This window comes from Populus alba, chromosome 7 (assembly GCF_005239225.2).
Source record: "Populus alba chromosome 7, ASM523922v2, whole genome shotgun sequence".
Lineage (NCBI taxonomy): Eukaryota > Viridiplantae > Streptophyta > Magnoliopsida > Malpighiales > Salicaceae > Populus > Populus alba.
Genome location: NC_133290.1, coordinates 9,891,583 through 9,915,585, shown reverse-complemented (window position 1 = coordinate 9,915,585; position 24,003 = coordinate 9,891,583). Strand labels below are relative to the sequence as shown.

The 24,003-nt window shown below is 31.4% G+C and overlaps 1 protein-coding gene and 1 pseudogene across 2 annotated transcripts; both read left to right on the top strand.

The window, feature by feature from the left end:
* The first annotated feature begins 5,739 nt into the window (after positions 1 to 5,739).
* LOC118049703 (nuclear transcription factor Y subunit C-2) lies at positions 5,740 to 8,107 on the top strand. 2 transcript variants are annotated; one of them, XM_035059768.2, is made up of 2 exons: positions 5,740 to 5,887; positions 7,032 to 8,107. In XM_035059768.2, exon 2 carries the CDS (start codon positions 7,085 to 7,087, stop codon positions 7,865 to 7,867), a length of 783 nt encoding a protein of 260 aa, XP_034915659.1. In that variant the 5' UTR covers positions 5,740 to 5,887; positions 7,032 to 7,084; the 3' UTR covers positions 7,868 to 8,107. The 2 variants fall into 2 exon arrangements, with proteins under 2 accessions (XP_034915659.1, XP_034915658.1); XM_035059767.2 differs by having other exon boundaries at positions 5,740 to 5,891.
* A 7,021-nt stretch (positions 8,108 to 15,128) lies between these two features.
* LOC118049680 (uncharacterized) lies at positions 15,129 to 18,524 on the top strand (annotated as a pseudogene).
* The last annotated feature ends 5,479 nt before the right edge of the window (positions 18,525 to 24,003 follow it).

The window sequence follows — 24,003 nt, the reverse complement described above, 5'->3', positions numbered from 1 at the left end:
CATAGTTATTCAATATTCTAGTAGAGATTCTAAGCTCAAGTCACTTGACATACCAAAAAATTAGGTGTAAGCGAGGAAGAGTATTAAAGAAACATAAACCACTTTAAATAAATAAGCAGTAAAAGAAAATTTGATAAAGTTGATAATGGACTACCATCACAAAACTTTGAGCCTTTTAAATATTAAATTTAAAAGTTTCCATGATAGTTCATAAAGAAAAGAAAAGATGCATTAGCTTGATAAATATTTTTGTTAAGCACAAAAACACACAATAATTAACAAAAACTAATTGTCCTTGGAATGTTACATTGTTCATTGTAAGTGAAAAAATTATTCATTGGAAAAGTGTAATAATTTTTTTTTTCCTCACTAAAAATCCTTATACTGACTATTGGGAGCATTGAGATCTTTTCACGAGACTCGTTAATTATTATTAAATTGATTAAGAATAAATAAATATTTTCACATTTTAAAAACACAATAAAACAATCAAAATGTCATTAGAAACAAAAAAATTTAAAACTAACAATTAGGGCTTTTTCATATTCTCACAAATTGTTATTTCATTGTTATCAAGTTAGACAATGGGCAATTTTGTATTTAAATAAATATTAAAAACAAAAAAAAAAAACGACATGCAATAATATGTGGGAGACGCCCACACCTATCACGCGACATATATAGCACTCTTGGATGTCAAACATCAACTTTTCCAATGTCATTGGAAGTGACACAATGTCTTATTCATATTAAAGTGGCATATGGTGGTGTTGAGATATCAATGCTATCTCGGTGGTCTTTTTTCCTTCACCTTCCCCTTTGCTTCCTCATCTTAAAAAATACGCTAACAATACAAAATTTTAAAGTTGTCCTTTAATTTATTGATATATCAAAATTAGTTCTTATTCTTTTTATATCAATATTTTTATTTTTTTTGTAAAATTTTGATTTGTTTTCAATTTCATTTTTCAATCTCAATTTGTTATATGTTATTTCTTTTAATTCGGTTTTCATTCTTTTAATTATTATTTTTTGAAGTCTTTTTGTTAAATTGATTTTTCTTTTTAATTTCACCCATCAATAAAAAAATTATTTTTATTTTTTCTTTCAATTTGTATCTTCATTCTTTTGATTGGTTTTTTTTTTAAAAAAAAATTTTGGATCTTTTTTTAAAAAATTCATCTTTCTTTTTAATTTCACCCTTTAATTAAAAATAAAATGTATTTTTTAGTCTAATTTTGATCCCTATTTTTTTAATTGTTATTTTTTGTTCTAGGTATTTATGTATAATTGAAATTATTTTTCAATTTCAGCCTTTAATAATTGATTGATTAAGAATTGGACTTTGTGATTTTTTTCAAATAAAATGTTTTCGATCTAACAACCCTAATCACGAATTTAAAAAGTTAACACAATATAACATCATTTTTTTTAATGTGTTCTTTTCAACTTTTATCATTCGACATTGATTTTTATATATATATATATATATATATATATATATATATATATATAAAACTAAGTTTTGAGATTTTCTATTTTTATTTTTTTTATTGAGTTATACTAATCCAATGACCTAAGTCATAAGTTTGATGAGTTGACATAAGATGACTTGGCTCTCATTACCTAGGTTATAAATTTATCATGCTAGCATGGGTTGAATCAAGTTAGGTTTTTTTTTTTTTAATCCAATTTATTCCTTTTATATCTAATGGGCTGAGAATTCAGCTACATTGTTTGTCCCTTTTTGAGAGAAAGAATTCAGGTTATCGTGATTTTTTTTTTTAATTTGATCCATACAAAACCAACATATTTGATTCAATTACATCTATGACTCGCGTCACAGATTTTTTCTTCATATTTTAAAATGCGTTTATGATACCTAAATATTATTTTTTACAAAAAAAAAAAAGTGATATAACACGAGTCTACAACTAGTAATTGTACTAAACTAAGTTCGTACAAATCAAAGGTTTGATATTTATAGGATATGGTTATATTTACAAATTAACCTTCAGATATTCAATGTCAAATGATAATTGGAAATTTATATAATTTTAAATTGCAAGTTTTTTGTTTACTATCTCCAAATAAAAATATTTTTTCTTTCAACCACTTAAGTTTTTAATTAATATTTTGAAATGTACATTTTCAATCAAATTATTTATTAATTTATTAATTCTCATTTTGGGATTTCATCAATAATTTTTTAAATTTTAATTAGAATAAATCAAATTTATTTATTCTTTCATTAAGCCACATCATTTTATTAAAAAAATTCAATTCATTAAATATAATCTTCTATAACTTCTGTATATAAAAAAGTACCTTTTCATTCAAAATACTTTTCTTTGAAACATCTCTTTTAGAGTTTCTTAATAAATGTGTGTTTAGTTTTTTTTACAAATATTAATTCATTTCAAATCTATTTTTTTAATAAGATATATCATTCTATTAATAATCTCAATTCATTTAATATAATCTTCTATAACTCTTCTAAGAAAAAAGTACATTTTCGATCAAAATACATGTTTTTTTAGTGAAATTTTTTGGTTTTCTTAACATACAAATGTTTAATTTTTAATAAATAAGAATTAGTCTTTTTTATCCTTTTTATAAGGAATCTATTTCTTCAATGGTCTCAATTTATTTAATAAAATCTTTTATAATTTCTCTACAAACTTATTTAATATATAGTATATTTAAATTGTTTTTCTTCCCATTCTAGATATTTTTTGCCTCCAAATTAAAACATTGTTTTTTTTTTTCAATCACATAAATCTTTTTTACTGTGCTAAAACAAAGAAATAAAAAATAAATTATGAGTGTAACAATTTTCACAATGCAAGGCTAAATTATGAGTTAGCAATTTATGATCGAAAATTTTCTAACTATGAATACAAACATTAATTACATATATACCATCTATACTAAAACACTTTGGGTGAAAAGCATCTATTTCACTATTTATACGAATAATAAAGGAGATAGTTTTTTCTTCTTTCTTTCTTTCTTTTTTTTCCCTTCTCTCTCTTTTTTTTTGTTTTTCTTTTCTCAATTTCATGCTTCAATATTTGTTTGATTTTGAATTTGTCTTCATAAATTTATTCAATTTACTTTCTATAAGGTTATCGTAGACTCAAACAAATATTTTGACATATGGTTTGTACTTGATTTTATAAGTGTTTCTTTTTGTTATCATACAATTAAATAAAAAAATAGTTATAAAAAAATAAAGTTCTTAAATCTAATGGAGTCCATCACTTGAATCATAAATTTGATGGACTATATCGTAAAGCTCAGGTCAATCCAATATGTTGTTGTCTCAATATTAAAACCTAGTGTAGTCTCTATTTTTTTTTTCCTAGGTTGTCTTTGGACCTCCAAGTCTACTGAATCATGTTGAGTTAACTCTCATATAATTTAATTTTAAGCTTTAATTATACAAGGAGCGGGTCAGAAAATTTTAAAATTGACTCATTAGATCATATTTAATAACAATGTCAAATAGTTCCTTGTAGTTTGAATAATTTTTTTTATGTTAAAAAAAGATTTGATTTGAGTAGTAGCATAGTGTGGTCATGCAATCTAGTTATACTAACAACCAAAATAGTTATGAGTCAATTTAATTGTTTATATGAATAATAAATTAGGTTAATAAGTGTTTTTATTCATTTAGTTACAAGCCTTTTATTTTAGTACAATGATTAATGTGTTAAAGTAATGTGAGGTCATGAGTTCAAGATTTGAGGGTTTCATTCAAACAACAATGGTTACTATATTATTTTGATTTAAAACAAACACAGATAACTTGTCGTCTGCGTTTGTTATTTTTTTTTTTAATAAAAGGAAGGGGCAGACAAAGATGGATTAAACACGAGGGCCTTTCTCTATCTTTTTTTTTTTTAATTACTTTTTTCCAAGCCCATCAATTAAAGTTAGGCTTTTATTCAATTTCATATTTTAGTGTTGGGTTGATACTAAATCATTTCTTTGTATTTTTTATCATATAATAAAATAAAAGAATTAAATTAACCAAGTAGAATTCATAACATGAGTTGTGGGTTTGACGAGTTAGTTAAATATTAATCAAAAAGTCAAGTTGGGATTTTTTTGCACTTTTTTTTATATCTTTTGATTTTTTTATTGTCAATTCATTATTTATTTTTTTGAACCTATTGTTTGTGTCTTTTAAAGGAAGGGTAAGGCGAAGATGGGTAAGTGCGAGGGCCTCCCTTAGGCCTATGTGCCTAACTCTTGAGGCCCAGTCTAGTACAACTAAGCTAAGTTTTTGTTTTGATTTTTTTTTCAAGTCTATCATTTAAAACGAGGCTTTTATTTGATTTTATCATTCAATAAAATAATTAAATCAACCAAGTAGAGTTCATAATCTAAGTCATGAGTTTGACAAGTTAACTAAATATTAATCAAAGAGTCGGGTTAGGATTTTTGTGCACTTTATTTATTTATTTATTTATTTGCCAATTCCATCATTTTTTTTTTTTTTGGACCTACCATGGGAGGATAAAGATGGGCCGGCATATGGGCCTCCCTTAGGCCCATGTGCCTAACTCTTGAGACCCAACCGAATGCAACTAAGCTTTTTTTCCTTAGCTATTTTGTTTTTTTTTTTAATTATTTGTTTCCAAGCCCATCAATTAGAGTGGTTTTTTTTTATTCAATTTCATTACTTGATGTTGAATTGATAGTAAAATAAAAAAAATTAAATCGACCAAATAGAGTCCATAACTCGGGTCAAAGGTTTGATGGATTGACTAAATATTAATAAAAAAGTTGGATTGAGATTTTTTTACCCTTTTTTTTTCTTACATTTTTTTTCCAATTTCATGGGGGTTTTATTGAATTTTATCATTTAATATTGGGTGAATGGTTAATTAATCTTGGTATTTTCTATGGTATAATAAAACAAAAAATTAATTTAACCTAGTGGAGTCCATAACTCGAGTTATAAAGTTGGTAAGTTAATTAAATATCATTCAAAAAGTCAGGTAGAGATTTCTGAAGTTTAAATTATTATACAAAGTTTAATGATAACGCCAAAATATTTTTACAGATCTAAATATATCTTTTAACATTTTAAAAAATTTGTGTAAAATAAAAAACTAATAATTTTAAACTCATAGTAAAAATAAATATAAGCAATTTTATGTAATTTAAATCATTATTTTTCTTAATATACATACATACATATACATACATATATATATATATATTAAATAAACTTCAAGGAATATATTTGAAGTTTATCAACTAATGTTTATAATGTCAAGAAATTAATTTGAGGTTTAGTATATGTTTAATATTATGGTAAATAGTGTTTTATAAAATGTTTTTTATTTTAAAATAAATTAAAATTATTAATATTTTTTCAATAAAAATATAATTTTTAAAAACATTTAAAAATAAAATTTAACACATTTTCAAACCGGAAACAAAATGAAAACAAGCATGTCGCGTGCCACGTGACATCACGGGCCAGTGGCAGGTGCCTTTCTTTTCACTCCTGACACAGCACGCGCTCTCCAAGTGAGCTTCCTCACAAAAATTTATGAAATTCCCCAAAACACCCTCCCGCGTGACAACGTGTTCTGTAATTCCTTAAACGTCACAGTGGTTCACCTGAGAACCTCTTAGTTTTTCAACACCCACTAATTCTCAACCACGTGTCTTAAAAAGCCCTCTTTAATAGTCATAACTCTCAATGTACAACACGTGTCTCAACATAGATGCCCCTAGAAGGGTCTCTCTCTACACTTTCAAAAGCTCCCTCCTTTTTAATTCCTCTCACTTTCTGTCTCTAAAAAACCATCTCTATCTCTCTCTTAGGTTTTTGAGCTTTCAGAGAAGATTCAGCTGAAAAGATCTGGTGGGTATGTTCTCTTTCAGACTTTATTTAATTTAATGGGCTCTTTTCATTTTTGAAATTACTGATTTTTTTAGCAGAAGTTTGTGTGTTGTGTCTAAGTTTCTGTTTGGTTGGTGAGAAAAGTTGAGAAATTTGAAGGGAAAGTTTCGATTTTTAGTATGAGTTCCAGTATTTTTGTATTTCTAACAGCTACTTTTATTTTCTTTCACGTTCTAAGCTGCCAAAACAAAGAATAGTATCACATGCATGAGTTGGTTTTTTAGTTTCAAGTAAGTAGTGATTATTCTTCGATTATGATGATTTAGTGATGGAAAATTGAAGGGAAATTGTTATTTATCTAGTGAATCTTAAGCAAGCGTGTTGGTTGAGATTCTTTGATGGTAGAATAACTACAGTATTTTTAAACTACATAAGTTGATTTACTGGATTTTTTGTTCTTAAGCAAGTGTATTTTTAAAATCCAGTAATTAACTACTCTCTTGGTAGAAGGTTATATATCATGTGTATTCACTAGGTCAACTATCTAGCAGTATACTGGATATAGAATAGTGAAACAAGCAAAGGACTAGTGACTAGCTTATAGTCTCATTGCTCACATGCACGTGCATGCAAATCTGTGGTGACAAAGCTTAACCAGATATTTTCAATAGTAAGAATGGATGGATGCTTGTGCCTTCAGAAGACTTTTGATGGATAGGTAAGCCAAGTCATTTGTCTCCAGGTTGTTGTGGATAGAAGCACAAAGAGTTATTCACCTCTTTCTTTGCAAGGATAGAGAACCTGTATGAATATTAATGTGGTATCATATTGTTGTTGGAACTTAGAGAGGATATCCAATTTGATTAGGAAATTGGTCATTCTTGAGATTTACTTATTTCACTGTTTATGAATTTATGAGATTGACCCTTCAGGTCTAATCATTAATCTAATCTTTACTTCTGTTTCTCCTCCATTTCTGTAAAAATTTAGATGTTTTGATACATTTCAAATGGGTTTTGGATGCTGTTGCAGGCTGTCTGATTGTGAGAATTACACTTAAGAAGTGTAGCCTCTTTTTTTTTTCTTTTTTATTGTGCTTCTCGTCAATGTTTCTGAGTTTGTGATTACTCCTGAGAATGTATTTTTTTTTGTTTGACCTTTATAGTATTCTGATGAGAGATAGCTAGAAAGAGGGCCAAAGAAACTCTACAAGCATCCATGGACCAATCACAACAAACCCGACAGCAACAGTCACAGCAGCAGCAGCAACCTGTAGTAGCTGGTGCAGGTCAGATGGCCTATGTTTCTACCCCCTACCAAACTGCTCCAATGGTGGCGACTGGTACTCCTTCTATAGCCATCCCCTCCCTAACTCAGTCTCCAGCCAGCTTCTCTAATTCACCACACCAGCTTACATATCAGCAGGCCCAACACTTCCACCATCAACAGCAGCAGCAGCAGCAACAGCAGCTTCAGATGTTTTGGACCAACCAAATGCAGGAAATTGAACGAACAACTGACTTCAAGAACCATAGCCTTCCACTTGCTCGGATTAAGAAGATAATGAAAGCTGATGAGGATGTTCGGATGATTTCAGCAGAGGCTCCTGTTATTTTTGCTAAAGCGTGTGAAATGTTCATCTTGGAGCTCACTTTGCGCTCTTGGATCCATACTGAAGAGAACAAAAGAAGGACGCTACAGAAGAATGATATTGCAGCTGCAATTTCCAGGACCGATGTTTTTGATTTCTTAGTTGATATTATTCCAAGAGATGAGTTGAAAGAGGAGGGCCTTGGGGTCACTAAGGCAACTATTCCTGTTGGCCCTCCGGCTGATCTTCCTTACTATTATGTTCCTCAGCATCCTGTGGGACCTCCAGGGATGATCATGGGAAAGCCAGTTGATCAAGCAGCTGCCTATGAAGCCCAGCAGCCACAACCTCCAGTGGCACTCATGCCATGGCTGCAGACTCAACCGCAACAGCAGCAAAGCGACACTTGATGTCCAGGATGTGTGGCAGGAGTGTAGCAGCAGTCTGATTGTCAGGGGATTATTTCAGCAGTGTCTTTGCATCTGTGGTGAAGGGTTTAGCTTAGCATTAGTCGGTCTTTGTGATACCAAAACTGAGTTGTCTATGATGGTCAAGATGTGACATTTGCTTGCTTGCGTTCTTGTTTGAAAAATCGTTATGATTCTTTGGTGGTTTATGCTTGAAGAAAAGGGTGGTGATACTGTTTTTAATTTTGTTTGTGCTCGGATGAAAATAGCATTAGAAGTTATGGGAATTTCTTGCAAACTCGGTTCATGGTAATCCGTGGTGATCCATATTTTTAGACTTTTGCTTCGTTTTGATAAGCGGCTGGGATCAAGAATTTAGATCTTCTGCAATTGAGAAAGAACGTGGTTTCGCCGTTAGATTGAAGGTTTTTTAAATATTTTTTATATTTTTTATTTGATATTATCAGCTTGGAGTACAGATCAATATACTAGTTATAATTATATTATATTATAATATTTTTGATATTTGTTTCTCATTCTATGGATAAAATATTTACTGGGCCATTGTATGCTTACGTTCTCTCATTTTTGTTTTTACTTTTTATATCAGGAGAACACGTCATTATGCTATAATGCTTGGAGTTGGCCCGTTTTTTATATTATAAAAGAATTACCAATATGTTTAAAATCAATTTTCTATTATAATTAAATTCAATTATAGTATTTAATTTTAATTTAATTGATAAATAAATTAATTTACATGTTTTAAAAAAAATATTCAATTTAATTTATTTCTTACTATTCTCATCACTTCCATTGAATACTTTGAGGAAGCTAGGGCTCCGTTTGTTTGCAGGAAAGTTGTTTTTTTTTTGGAAAGTGAATTCCGGAAAAGTATTTTTCGATGTTTGGTAGTGTTATGAAAAATGAATTGGAAAATACTTTCCAGTATTTGGTTGTGTTATGGAAAATGAACTGGAAAATAATTTATTAATGAATTAATTTTTTTTTCAAGTTTATCTAATATATATAAAATATTTAATCACTTACAATAAAAAAAATGAAATCTAAAAAGTATAATGATGATTTTTTTTATTATATCCTATATTCATACATAGCTTATTTTATAAAATATAACTATATATGTCATATCATATTATAGAGAAATAAGCTTGTGAAATATTTTTTACGTAAAACCTATTAATATATTTTTTTCAATTTTAAAAGCTTAAAATAAGTTTTTTTTTTTTTTTTCATATAAGAAAGCCAAATTAGTTTACGGTAAGAGTTATATATTTGGGGTTTTTTTTTTTTTGGTATGAAGAATTTTTTAAAAGATAAATACATACAAAAATATTTTTATTGGTTTTTTGGATAAATATTTTTTTGTACGGGTAAAGGCAATTATCTCTTTAATATCCTTTAATATATATCAAATAAACATCAAGATATAAATATAAATATCTAACATCAAACATAATCATGCATAAATATTAAGTTTCGATGTCATATACATACATATTAGTTTAAATTACAAACATAAACATGCTAGACCAAATTAAACAAGTAAATATACTCGTTAAATAACAAACATAGTCTGAACCCAAATTTTAAACATAGTCAAACTATTTTAGCAAGTAGGCCTGTAGCAGTGTTGGTTCCAACCCAAAAAAAGCCACACCCAATTACCCCTTTCTCTCATAAATCACCCATCACAGAAACAAGACTTTCCTTTCTCCAATAAAAACAAGAAGCCTTCTTTCCTTCACAACTGCCAGTCTTCTAGATCGTAAGTAGAAGTCTTCTTAGTAATGCCAGCTTCTCCTCTGCCAGCCGTGAGAAGCAGCAGAGGTTTTTTAGCATCAGTCATGTCCAACATCCAAGCAACGTCTACTCCCTTTCCTTCTTTGTTCACAGCAGCTTCGTTTTTCTTGTTCCAATCGAGAGACTCCGGTCACAACAACAACATTGTGAACAGCGGCAGGGGAATCAACCAGACCAGCAGCTTCAGCAGCAACACTGTCAGCCTTTATCTCATCTTCAACCATTCCAGCAGCAGTGGCAAACCTCTCTGCATCCGCACCTTGATAAGCAGCCTTCAAGATCAGCGTCAATCTCCCCCCCTCTTTTGCCTCACTGTTCACAGAAATCTCCCCTCTGTTTTGCCTCACTGTTCATGGACCTAAGGAAGCGTAAAAGGATGCTGTCTAATAGAGAATCTGCAAGAAGATCCAGAGTGAAGAAACAGAAACACCTGGATGATCTCACGGGACAGCTTTTAATTATTTAGATTAGAAAGAAATTTACTAAATTTATTTGAATATATCAATTTGATGTTAAAGGCACATTTTCCCAACAATAATTTGACGTTGTCTTTAACAATGGAAGCCAAAAAAAGCTATGTTCCATGGAAATGATGACCTTCACCAATCTACTTTCACAAGATATGTATATTTTATTTTCTCACTGGGGCTCTAATCTTGCATCCTTTTGAATTATTGGACATAACCACTCCTAGGACTTGCAAAAATGTATAACACATCTCATGCGTTTCTGAATCATGCCCCATCACTGCATGCTTTCTGCTAAAAATCCCCACATTTTTAGACGTAGAATCTTAGAGAGATTGTAAAATGTATGAAATTGTGTAAAATTGATAAGAGTTGAAATAATCATGAGTTTGTTTGTAATTAAATTGATTACTTTTTATGAAGTTAATGATTTGAACATATTAATAAAAAACCTGAATAGAATTATAATGAATGTTACGATGAAAAAAAGAATATGTTCCCTCTGAGTCTTATGGTGTTTCAAGAGCTAGGATCGGAGGCTTGGGCAATTCATTGATTAATCAATTCACTTTTTTCTTCCCACATGCATGATCCGTAGAACAACTTCATGCATGTGTTATTATTCTATCAAGTAAACTGGATAATAGTTAATCACGATCAATTAGGCGTACAGCTGGTATTAGCAGAAGCAATCTGGTTTAAAAAATAGATGACGTATTACCTATAATTAGTTCTAATCATAAGAGTATTTTAAGTTTTTTACTTCAATATAGACGCATGGAAGATCCATGCATCATGGACGAAAGACTTCACTACACCATATATGCGAAAAAAGAAGAGGTGAAGGAAAGAAGGCGGCGTCCACCATTGATGTTTTTTAAGATCTAGCTAGTGTTCTTGCATCTGAGACAAGTACAATCTCCTTCGGTTCATATAATGACGAAAGAATGTGGCCAGCAAATTTGGACAAAGTAATTTGGAAAGAATGTGGCCTGGCTGATGTCTAGCTAGTTAGGTTAAATGGAGTTTTAAATTTTCAAGTGGGTATCATATTGAAGCGGAAGGTGGAAGCGACTTTAGCTAAGAACAGATTAATTAGCTCTTAATATGTTGTATTAATTTAGTCAATGTCTTGTGATGGACAGTACAAATACAAAAAAAAAGATAGAAAATATATTTAATTGAAGAAATAGTGATGTATATAAAATAAATCTATTTCTAAAATAAAAAATACAAGAAGATGATATATATATATATATCCCTTGCTTTATCCATAGCCAAACACTATTCGGATGAATTTATAGGATTAACCATTAATACATATATAATTACTAGAAATTTAATAATTTAAACGATGATCACGTGGAAACCACTAGAATATATTCAAAGTTGTTTAATTAATTATATATATGTTGTGTTCGAAATAATGTAATGCTAGAATAAAGCGGTATTAATTACCATGTCACTATACAAGATTCCCTTTCACTGTTGGATCATAATATTTATTTTTTAATCACCATTCATGCTCTTAATTAATAATTAACTACAAGAACTCCACAAAATTATAGCTTTCTCGTGGAGGAAATTAAACTTTTTTTTATTTTTTTCTTCATGGCTTGGAGTTGTAATTGGCTCTACATACATGGAATTGCATAAAAATCTTCATCTCCATTGTGATGCCATTACTATATATTATATCAATAAATGTCCACATTAATTTTGGTGGTTGCGTCTAATTTTCTAATTATATTGTTGAAAAAACGAAACAAAAATGCAAAATGACTTCCCAACAAATAAATAAAAAAATCCCACAATATCCTTATCATGTTGTTCTTGAAAGCATCACCATGCACCTAGAATCAAAAACTAAAGAAAGCATCTAGGAGAATTTAGAGATGTCATGGATATATGTATGTACACATAACCCACCGGATTAAAAAAAAGCTTAGCATTTTGTTATATATATATATATATAAAAGACTCGGGTAGGAAGAGCTCAAGTCCGAATATAGAAAACATAATTTTAAAAAATATTATTAAATATTAAATTAAAAAAAAAAATTATCTTCGATACATTAGTAGTAAAATGCTTGAAGTTTAAATAACCCAGGAACTCATCTCATTCTAATTTTTTTATGAAATTATATTATTATAATTTGTAATTAAAGCTTTAGTTTTTTTTTTAATAGTAAAAAGTTGTGAACTTTGATACAAACAATCAGTTAAATTTTAAAATAATTAATTTACTATTTTTCTCTCAAATAAAAAACATTACCTATCCTATAAATTCATTAAACAACTTTGAATATATTTTAGTGGTTTCCACATGATCATCGTTTAAATTATTAAATTTCTAGTAATTATATATGTATTAATTGCTAATCCTATAAATTCATCCTTTGCTATGGATAAAGCAAAGGATATATATATATATATATATATATCATCTTCTTGTATTTTTTATTTTAGAAATAGATTTATTTTATATACATCACTATTTCTTCAATTAAATATATTTCTATCTTTTTTTTGTATTTATACTGTCCATCACAAGACATTGACTAAATTAATACAACATATTAAGAACTAATTAATCTGTTCTTAGCTAAAGTCGCTTCCACCTTCCTTTTCAATATGATACCCACTTGAAAATTTAAAATTCCATTTAACCTACCTAGCTATGTAAAACCTCTAGGCGAAAAATTATAAATTGACTAGTTTCATGTAAAACAAAAAGAAAAAAATTCATAACTCTCGATCGGGTTATCAGAAAATTCTAAAACTTTGCGTGGAGCCTTCTAATATGATGCCTTAGCTTGGATTAAAATTTCATAATTTTTAGAGAAATTTGGAAAAGTTGACGAAAAATCACAATTTGACTAGTCTTACGTTATTAGGCGTAATTTTAAATCCGGCCATCAGATTGAGCTGAAATTTTATGAGAAACCTTAAAATATATTGAATAAAATCTGGTTAAAATTTTAGGATGAACGGAGCTCGGTAGTGCTAGCAAAGAATAAAGACTGTCAAATAGAAGCAAAAAAGGCTCATTAAGGGTAAAATGGTAATTTGCCATTAAAACTAAAACAAGGCAGCCCCTTTTTATTATGAACTGCCGGCTGGACAGTAACAAAAGTGGGAAGAAAAGAAAAAAATAAGAGAAGGACGTGAGAAATCAAGAGAAAAACAAGAAAAAGTGAGAGAGAGCTTTGAAACTTGTAAGATTGAAAGACTTAGAACATTAAATTAAGGAAGAATCAAGTGAAGGAAGACATAAGAAAGGTGAGGAGGGCTGGCCACCTAGGAGGAGGAGAAAAGTTGGGAAAACTTGGCTTGGTAAGCATGAAAAATTTAGATTATTACTTGAATGAAGTGTTTTTGGATTTATTTGAGTAAGTTATCAAACAATGACAATTAAATTTGATTTAATTTCTTATATTCTTGATTTTTGTTAAAGTAAACATGATGGAATTGAGGTAAATTAGTATAGAAATAGTGAATGTAAGTAGCAATTAAGAAAGAAATTGAATAATTTTGAAGAAAAGAACTTGTAATTAAGGATGAGGAAATATAGGGATGAAGTTTTGATTGTTTTATGTTTGAGAAATGATGTTCTTTATCTTATGTGAAGTATTCAAAATATGAACAAGTGAAGAAACATCATGAGAATGTGAAAAGAAGGAATAAATAAATGGTGGAATAGTTCATGGGAGAATTCTTTAAGTGAATTAAAAGAAGAAAATTGATTAAAACTATATGTTGAAAATGAAGTGATAGAATGAAAACAAAGGAAACTCTGCCGAAATTTAAAAAAAAAAAAAAATCTCACAATCTTCGACATATTATTCAATACTTGATATTAGTAAAGAAATGGTTGAGATTTCATGACATCATAATTTGAGGGCGTTACAAGCTAGACATCAGCCAGGCCACATTCTTTCCAAATTTGCTGGCCACATTCTTTCGTCATCATATGAACCAAGGAGATTGTATTTGACTCAAATGCAAGAACACTAGCTAGATCTTAAAAAACATCAATGGTGGACGCCGCCTTCTTTCCTTCACCTTTTCATATTTCACATAAATGGTATAGTACTGAAGTCTTTCGTCCATGATGCATGGATCTTCCATGCGTCTATATTGAAGTAAAAAATTAAAATATTCTTATGATTAGAACTAATTATAGGTAATATGTCATCTGTTTTTTAAACCAGTAACGAATTAATTTGAACATGATAGAGCTAAAAACGTATTATTATTGAAATAATTAATACGTACGTCAAACTTTAGATTATTTTTCCAAGATCATACATGTGATGTGACATATATACTCCAACTCTCTCTCTCTCTCTCTCTCTCTCTCTCTCTCTCTCTCTATATATATATATATATATATATATATATATATATATATATATATATAGCAAGGTTGTTAAAATCGAATTTTGACTCTTAAAATCGTACGATTTTACGAGTCAAAACATGCTTTACGTGTTGAATCGCTTGAAAAATCGAAAATGGGTGAAATCGGGTGAAATCGCAAAAATCGGATGAAATCGTGCAAAATTGTGATTTCAGGACTGGTTTTGCGATTGTGCCAGGATGATGAGCTGAAACAAAATTCCCCTCATGGTCCAGCTGTTAGGCACCTATTGGCTGTGGAAATGCACAGTTACGCGACTGTCTTTAGGGAATCAATTCACTTTCTTCAATCTTCACAAATCACAACTCATAAAATACTCTTTCTTTTTTCCAACCGAACAAATCCCTAATCGGCTAATCCCTAATCCCATTCTCTAATTAACCAACTAGGCACCGACAACCACAAAAGTGACGACGACGATCTCCATCCTCCACAAAAGCGGTTAGTGATAGTGTTGGCGGTCCAGTGACTCAAATCTTCACTCCTTCTCTTTCCTCGGTGCTCACGGTTGCAGCTTCTTTTTCTGTTTATCGTGATTTTAACATCGACGATGATCTCCTCAACAGCTCACGGCTTCAGGCTTCCTCTGCAATCTTCATTAACAGCGGCACACCGACAACAATCTCCTTTCTTTCCCATTTTCAACAGCAGCAGGCGACATCGAGCCTCTTCACCAGCAGCCGTTCAGCCATCATCATTAACGACTCTTCATCGTAAGTTCATCAGGAAGTTTTGATGCCAATAAAGGGCAACTCCATCAAGATAATAAGATGCAATTTGTAATTTCTCTGAAGCATCAACCTCTTCTATCTCAAAATATTGTGTGCATTTAAAAAGCCACTTGTGCACATCTTCCCCATTGAAAGTAGGGAAAAAATGTTTGGGTCTGTGTACCTTATAGGATGACATTCGATCCTTACAAAGTTCCTTGTTCCTTGTTACGTGTGTAATATTCAGTGATCCAAACAGTATTGGCACTGCTTGGAAGGTTTGGGAAGGAAGGGTGCTTAGCACGGAAGGATAGCAAGGTTCAGCCTATGAACATGGCAAAGGTGTGGGTAGCTTGGTTGCTGTGGTATTAGGTGGCACTGAAGAGAAAAAGAAGAAAAAAAGGAAAAAGGTGCATTCTAGAGTTCCTTTAATGTTCTTTGCACCTTTTATTGTTTATGTGTTCAAAAGGCGGCTATGAATTAGAAGAATGAATAAAGTTAAAACTTTGTTGTTCAATGGCATCCATTTAAGGTCACATCTTTGTGTAATTGAGATCCATGAATTTTCTTCACAATTTTCTACTCAAGCTGGCATGAATGTTGAAGCGGAGTTCATGGGTTTTTCTTCATGCTTATCTTATCTTAGGGAGATTCAGAAATAAGGTAGCTTCAGAAAAGCATTGACACCTTTATAGTGGTGTCTATAATTGGCAGGTGTTAGATATGCTGCATGTGTGAACCAGCCCTGGCAAAGGAAAAAATATTCCTTTTTTCTTTTTTTTACCTTCTTTTTTTTAAAAAAAAATATACATCAATATGTTGGATGGCCTGCACCTTGCTAGGTCCTCTACTCACATCTTTTATCATTAGAATGCAACCTGAAACATCTTGGAACTGGCCATCTTAATGGTTGTTCTTGTACCTTGCTTTTGCATTTTGTTTCTATGATTGAAGACAGTATCATGGATATCTGTTATGGGGTTGTTTTGATTTTTTTCATTGTTCCTTTATGTTACCATTCCTCCTTGAGCAGTATCATCATTTCAAAACCCAGGCATAATGTGATATGACTTGAGAAAGTATATTTATTTTTCTTGTTTTTTCTCACCAATCCTGCAACTTCTTTTGTCAGGTGTCAATTAAATACAAAGAAGGCAGTCACACTGATTCTGTCCTTGGTCTTGCTTGGAACAAGCATTTCAGGTTTGGGGAATTTCATACGATCTAGTTCTGTTCTATCTGCTAACATTGATGGATTGGTCCGATAGCTAATAAGTATTGAAATAAATACAGGAACATCCTTGCCAGTGCTAGTGCCGACAAACAAGTCAAAATTTGGGATGTGATTGCTGGAAAATGTGACATTACCATGGAACATCATACAGATAAGGCAAGAATATAGTCTCACATTATTCTTTCATATAATTTGGACAGTGAACCAAGCTAGATTCATTTGTTACCTGGGTATGCATTCATTGGGATATTACAACTGTTCATGCATCGGTGCTGACCTATCAGTCTATCAGTGTCCTCAACCCAAGGACGACCAGGCACATTGTATGCACATGTATGCTGCAAGACATGCTGTTGAACAATTCAAAGATCAATGTGCTAGTGATTGAATAACTTGTCAATATTCCTTTGTCATAAAGCTAAACATCTGTTAAGGAAATTCTAAAATAAAATAATTTAGTCTTCCAAGATTTGTTGGAATTATAAGAGCAGGGTTGTTGGAATATTTTCAGCTCTAAGTCATAGCAGTTGTTTGTGCTAGCTAATGTAATGAACACCCTTTACTATGCTGTGTACTATGGTTCTATTTAAATTTATTGGATGAAAAAATTACGGGTACTTGTGTTATTAGCATATTGATATGGGTTACATTCTTCTTTTCGTACAAATGCTGACAGGTTCAAGCAGTTGCATGGAATCATCATGAGCCACAAGTTCTTCTCAGTGGATCCTTTGATCGTTCAGTAGTCATGGTAATACAGCGCTTGCTTAGTCTGATGTCTATAGATTTGGATTGTCACTGTACCTCACAGTGCAAGGCTTTTCTTTTCTAAGATCACTGCCATGTGAAAGTTTTCTTTAATTAGTCATGGTAATTAAGAGCTTTCTTAGTCTTGATGTCATTACCCTTATGCTTTGCAGAAGGATGGAAGGTTGCCTTCAGATCCTGGTTTCAAGTGGTCGGTCACAGCTGACGTTGAAAAGCTTGGCCTGGGATCCGCATGATAAGCATTTATTTGTGGTGTGTGCTTCATCCTTCTATTTATGGTTTTCCTATACCTGTTTTTTGAGTTCCTTCTATTTCTTCTTGACAAAGAAACAGAGGGGACCATTGTTTCTATGTTTTAAAATACATGATAGGTGTATATAGTGTTTCATTGCGAGGCATTGGAATATCTTCTAAAATGCTGAGATATCCTTGTAGGTGAGTCTTGAAGATGGTACAGTTCAAGGTTTTGACATCCGTGCTGCCAAGTCTGGATCAGCTTCTGACCTTAAGCCAAGTTTTACCCTCCATGCACATGACAAAGCTGTTTGCACAATCTCTTATAATCCTTTAACATCTAATGTACTATCTTCATTTTCGTATTTTAATCCTCAGTTCTAGTTAGATGTTTAGATTATCAACTTCACTAAACTTTCCTTGCCATGTGTGACAGCTTCTTGCTACTGGATCAACAGATAAAATGGTAAAGTCATTACCCTTTTCTTTTCTTTTTTGGTCCTCCAAAGCAGAAGTTATCGATGGTTCATATAATTCCATTTTCTGCTGAATATTTCTACAGGTAAAACTCTGGGATCTGTCCAACAACCAACCCTCATGTTTAGTATCCAAGAATCCTAAAGCAGTATGTGACCGTAACTTTTCTCAGATCTCACGCAATAAAAAAGTTCAAACATGTTTTTAGATGTTAGCATGAGTCATCACACTGTTCTGAATGTTTTCAGGGAGCTATATTTTCTGTTTCCTTCTCAGAGGACAACCCTTTTCTGCTCGCTATTGGAGGATCCAAGGGGACATTGGAAGTGAGTTTAAAAACCCTATCTTATATTTATTGGAGCGCTTATCTATGAGGAAGTTTGTATAATTTATCCTAATTTATGTCACTAAAATCTCGCAGCTATGGGATACATTGTCGGAGGCCGAGGTTGCTAGAAGATTTGGAACCACAACAAGCTGAAATCACCGCTGGCTTGTTAAAGAATTATAAATTTATACATTGTCCGAGGCGGAGCAATTTATTTTAATTATAATTTTTTTTATATAGTTAAAGAATTTTTTTCTAGTTGTTTTTGGAACAATTGAAAGATTTGCTAGAAGAAATATAGGGTTTTGCATCTATTGCCCAAAATTCCCCACTGTAATTTTTTATAGGAGTTTGGGCAGAAATTCTTTTGTCTTGTGGAGGGATATCATAACATATAATTATCTATATAATTGTTTATGCCTCTAGAAATAATATAATTTTTTAATTATTCATCTTGAATCCTTTTATGAATGGTTTGGAATAAAGAAAGAAATAGATGTTGTCGGACTCTATTATGAATTTAGTTGGTATCATCTTTTAATATTATCATTCTTACTAGGGAAAATAATAGAAAAATGCTTTAGTTGTGCAAAACATAAAGTTTAATATAACAAAATTAATAAAGTATATTTATGGCCAAATCATAATTGTAATTCTTCTAGTTGAAGTTTAAGAGTAATTAAAGCCATCACACTAATAGTTATTCATCATAATAAATTTGTAAAAAATGATCTCTTATTTGATGATTAAGCTAAATTTTGAATTCCGTGAGGTCAAAATAAATGTTTATGGGGATTTTTCTAGATTTTGGTGAGATAAGTTTTATGAAATGTAATACAATAAGAGGATAGGTGTTTGATTGAGACTTTTTTAAAAAATTTCAAGGACCAATTTAGATATAAATCATGTCAAAGTTATTAGTTGTGTTAGTTTGAGGAAAATAGACAGAAAAAAAAAACGGATTCCAACTTTGAAAAAAAGCCATATATAAACTGAAGTTTAGGAGATATATCAGTTTATTTTTTATTTTAAAAGTATTTTTTTGAAAAATCTTTTTATTTTTTTCTTTACTTCAAGTTAATTTTTTTGGTATTTTCAAATCATTTTGATATACTAATATCAAAAATAATTTTAAAAAATAAATAAACTTATATTAATACATTCCTGAGTAAAAATATTTTCAAAAATATTCATTATCATACCCCTAAATACTTATTTAAAAATGCATTGCACTATCGATGCAACTGTGTTTCTAAATATAGAATAACCTCATAAGTTAAAATTTGTACACTTTTCTTAAACTTTTTGGTTTAAGTAAGAGAAAATCATTGAGAAATGTTTTTAGGTGCAAAGATGTTAGATTGCACAAGAACATTGAGAAAATAAAAAGGATAGTGAATTAGGTTTGAAAACTACAAGTACCAATATTGCTTGCTTCTCTAAATAATAAAAGAATGAGGACTATTTTATGGGTACGGCACAAACCTCTTCCATGAAAGAAACTTTTTTAGCTTGAAAAAGAAGAAGCTAATATTATAATATGATTATATATATTGTTTTCAATCTTTTTAGTTATGACTACTATACCAGTGTGGAGCTGTTTGCAATTGCATTGCTACCATTACAAAAGTGTTTTTCAAACTGAGAAACCCTAGGTGTATTCACTCTAGAAAAATACTCTAAATTTTATTTTCTATAATAAAAAATCCAAAATTTCATAAAAAGAAGAAAAATAATGAAAGAATTATAACTAAGAGTAAAAAAAAAAAAAGATAAATTAACTAGGAAAATATAGCGACTCTTTAATATTAACTTTCAGATCTAATTTGAATGTTTTATGGATATGATTTCAAGTGGTTATAATAAAATTTTATGGTAAATTTTTAATATGATCTTAGAATCAAATTAGAAATTATGTTTATTATTATAAGAATAATCTAACAATCAGATTGAAGATATATTCTTGTTATTGTAAAACTGCATTCGACCAAAATCTCCTGCATCAATTTCTTGAGAAGAGGCCAAGTAATTGTCTCCCAACGTTTATTTCTTTCCCTTTGCTGTCTTTCTGGTTTCCTTGTAGGCAAATTATCTCTTTGAAATCCATTAGTTAGACTTCATGAATAATCGGCATTGGACTGCCCCACATGCTTATATAACAAGTACTGTTCTTAATTGATAGCCTGGTAAATCCATAGTTCTCGTCCGGAGGATTTAAAATCAAATATTGTTTTCTCCCAATAAGGGAGAGGATTAGGAATGCGAAGGCTAGAATCTAGTTGTATTAGTGTCTAACCCCCAAATAAGAACCAAAAATATGAATAACTTGATAACCATTACTACTTCTGTAGTTTTTATACATCCATCATCCGAATTTTGAATCATTTACATCTTTCTCTTTTTTAAAAGAATAAATTCCCTGAAACACCGTAGGTAACACCATTAGGCTTGTTGAACTGCATCGATGACATGTTGTCAAGCTTTGGGGAAGAAAGAATCAACATCTTCACAACCAACTACAGAGATAGACTAGACCCAGCATTGCTTGCATTGACATATCTAGGAATTGAAGACCATGGATTTTTCAAGTGCATTGAAGATCTAATACAGAGGATATCAGTTACCCCAGCAGAGTATCACAGCAACTTAAGAAATGTAACAAAACGCAAGGTGCTATTGAAAGTCTCATCGAGTTTCTGAATATGGAGGAAGAATCAGCAGAGGAGGATAATGACACAGAAGATGAAATGATTTTTCTTCTTGAATCAAGCAGGACCATTTCCTGCCTGCCTTTTTAAATACAAATTGCATTCTAATTTTCCAGTTGAATTCGCTTGAATTCCTAACTCCTAGCTTCCAAAAATGAGATCATATTACCTTGGCATGGACGAAAAGGATAAACCCTGAAGGAAAGTGCACGATGGCGGAAATTTAACTTTAGCAGATGCTATGGTTTCAATTAACTCTTTTATTAGATGCACCAACATGAAAACTTCATCTGCATGATTTTTTGTCACCCAATCTTCCAACACCCTGCACAAATCTCAATCTTTAACTACAACTTGAAGAAAAGGAACAGATGTTTTCTAAGTGAATCATTAACAGAAAAGAAAGTGCGACATGATTAGCACCTTCCTCACTCTTTTTAAGGCGATATTTTCACTGCCACGGTATGGACCTCTACCAGACTGGCTACCAAAATTAATTAAAATTTTTTGTCAGTCAACTTTTTTTTCCTTCTTATTTGTGTGTGGGTGCACTTTGGGGGTGTATAATCCAACACATATTCAAGACTCTAGCAGGAGTCTTATCCCACACATTTTATTTTTTTTGAATCACCACCATCCAGAATACAGGCATGCATTCTTCGTTACTAGAAAAGACTGTCAAAGCAAACAACCAAAAGATATTAATTAGGAGACCAACCTCAGTTGAGATTCTGTATTGCTGCTACAAATCTGAAAACAGAACCTTGATAACAGGGTGTAGATCTAACTTCAAAACTGAATCAGTATTGCTCTTTGTGTCCAAACAATCACCACTACAGCACCATGAATTTGGATTTACAAGGACAATCTGAAGCATGGGAGATTTTGTTCTCAAATCCCTGACCACGGTCCTGAATGATAATTCATCTTTGCACTTTCCACTAGCTGACTTGTGAACATTCTCTCCAGAGTATATTTCCTGTTCATGATGATCAAAATTTTTTTTTTTTTTTTTGTGAAGCTCAAGGCTGCTATATCCCATATACAAACCTTTAGATTCACTACATAATTTTTTTGTGTTTTCTAATTAGCTAGCAATACAAAAGTACAAGAAATGAAAATGGTGGAAAAATATTAAGAAGGTACAGCAACCATGTACCTGAAAAGGTCAGCTGGTCCACCAACTGGCAGAGAAGTGGAAATGTAGCATTTAAAAGTCTAACTCCATCATCTACAGGCATGTCCCCATTTGCACGAAGGATAAACACCAATAAGAGATGAGCACCGTGGGCAAACAAATTGCTTCCATTCAATACCAGTAGATAGATTATAGGATCTAGCAATGAAAAGCATCTCCAAGAAAGCCATTGAGGAAAGATCTCTGATTTATCCTGAAGTTCCATAGCTTTTGTTGGTTTTCTGGTCTTCCAAGAAGGCCCGCACACATCATGGATGCCACCTTCATCAGTATAATCTTGAGTATGATGTACTGAATCACAACAACCTGGGTCACTGGAGCACTTTTTCAGAGAGATCTGATGCTGGTAGTGCAGACAATAAAATACTACTATTAGTGTTTTTCCTCTGCAACTTTAAATTTGACATTCTCACCATGGTTTTCCAATTTGGAACATGAAGACCCTGATTTTCCATTAACGCCTTGGATCACTCCACATTGACTGTCACACCTTGTAACTCTTCCAGATTCTGTTTCAAAATCTCGCATAGCTTTCTTCAATTAAACCTTCATACGCCAGACTCCTGTTCAGGCTTGTACGTTTGGATTTTATATTTTTCAGAAAATTTACATCCAGCAAGATCATCACTGCAAAGTGTAACAGCTGTAGAATTCAACATGCACACAACCCATTGGAACATGCATATGATTGTGGCATACCTATTCACCAACTTCTCACTGGCACCTCCAAAATGAACAACAGCAACCTCCAAACCAGTTGTCAGCCATCTCTGGCAATTAACCGATGTCATTTCCACAAATTGCCCACGTATGAATAGAAATTCTGAGGAAAGCTAAGACTAAACAGAAAATTATTAAAGTGATGCCATAAACCTAAAGTGCAAATTAACAACTCAAAGCAGCCTATATAAAATCTTCGTTTCTACAGCCTACATATCCCAATTTTCATTTGGTAAACCTAATAAATGGTATAGTGAGGTATTGAAAACTTATGGAAGAATTTCCAATAAATCAACCATACTCGAATCAATAAAATATGCATATTCAAGCAAAATCAAAAGGAATTAACTTAGAACGAGCAATCAACAATCTTACTTTAAAGGACTTTAGTCAGTCTATTCGAGCAACTTCTGCAATATAATAAAAATGAACTCCTTTCCATTGAGGATAAGCTCTTTAAATCTCAACCAAACAATTAAAACACTCAGAATAAAAACCAAGTCCAGCACGACTAATGCACAGCTCTAAATCATAACACAGACAATCACGCTTAAGCCAAATCAATAATTATAAGTTAAAACCTTCACCTGTTCTCTCAATCAAAAATATAACTTTAACTGAACTTTTAAATCAAACCCAACAGAATACTTAACCCAAACAACTCCAAAAAAAAAATTACTGTAAATTACCAGAATCCATAATGAATGGGGTATTACAAATCCAAATCCTCGTTCCTCTCACTTTCATCATCACGTCAATTCAACAATCAAAGGTAGAAACTAAAGGGTGATCACAGGAAGAAGCAAAACAAGCTTAACTTCATATGATCATCAGAGCTTTAGCATTTACTGGAGATTCAGGGTCAATTAAAACCCGTGGGAATCGGAACCCTAATTGGAAATTCACTGGTTTCTTCATTCTCGGTGAAGGCAACTAAAAGGTGGGATTTTGAGAGGTTTAATTGAGCTTGAAGTGGTGAGACCGAAGGTTTGATTGTGAATTGAAGAGAAAGAGCTTTTAGATTGGTGATTGGGTTTGGTTTCCATGT

What these genes read in the sequence shown, in the direction of transcription:
- LOC118049703 (XM_035059768.2), top strand. Translation starts at nt 7,085, where the DNA reads ATGGACCAATCACAACAAACCCGACAGCAACAGTCACAGCAGCAGCAG.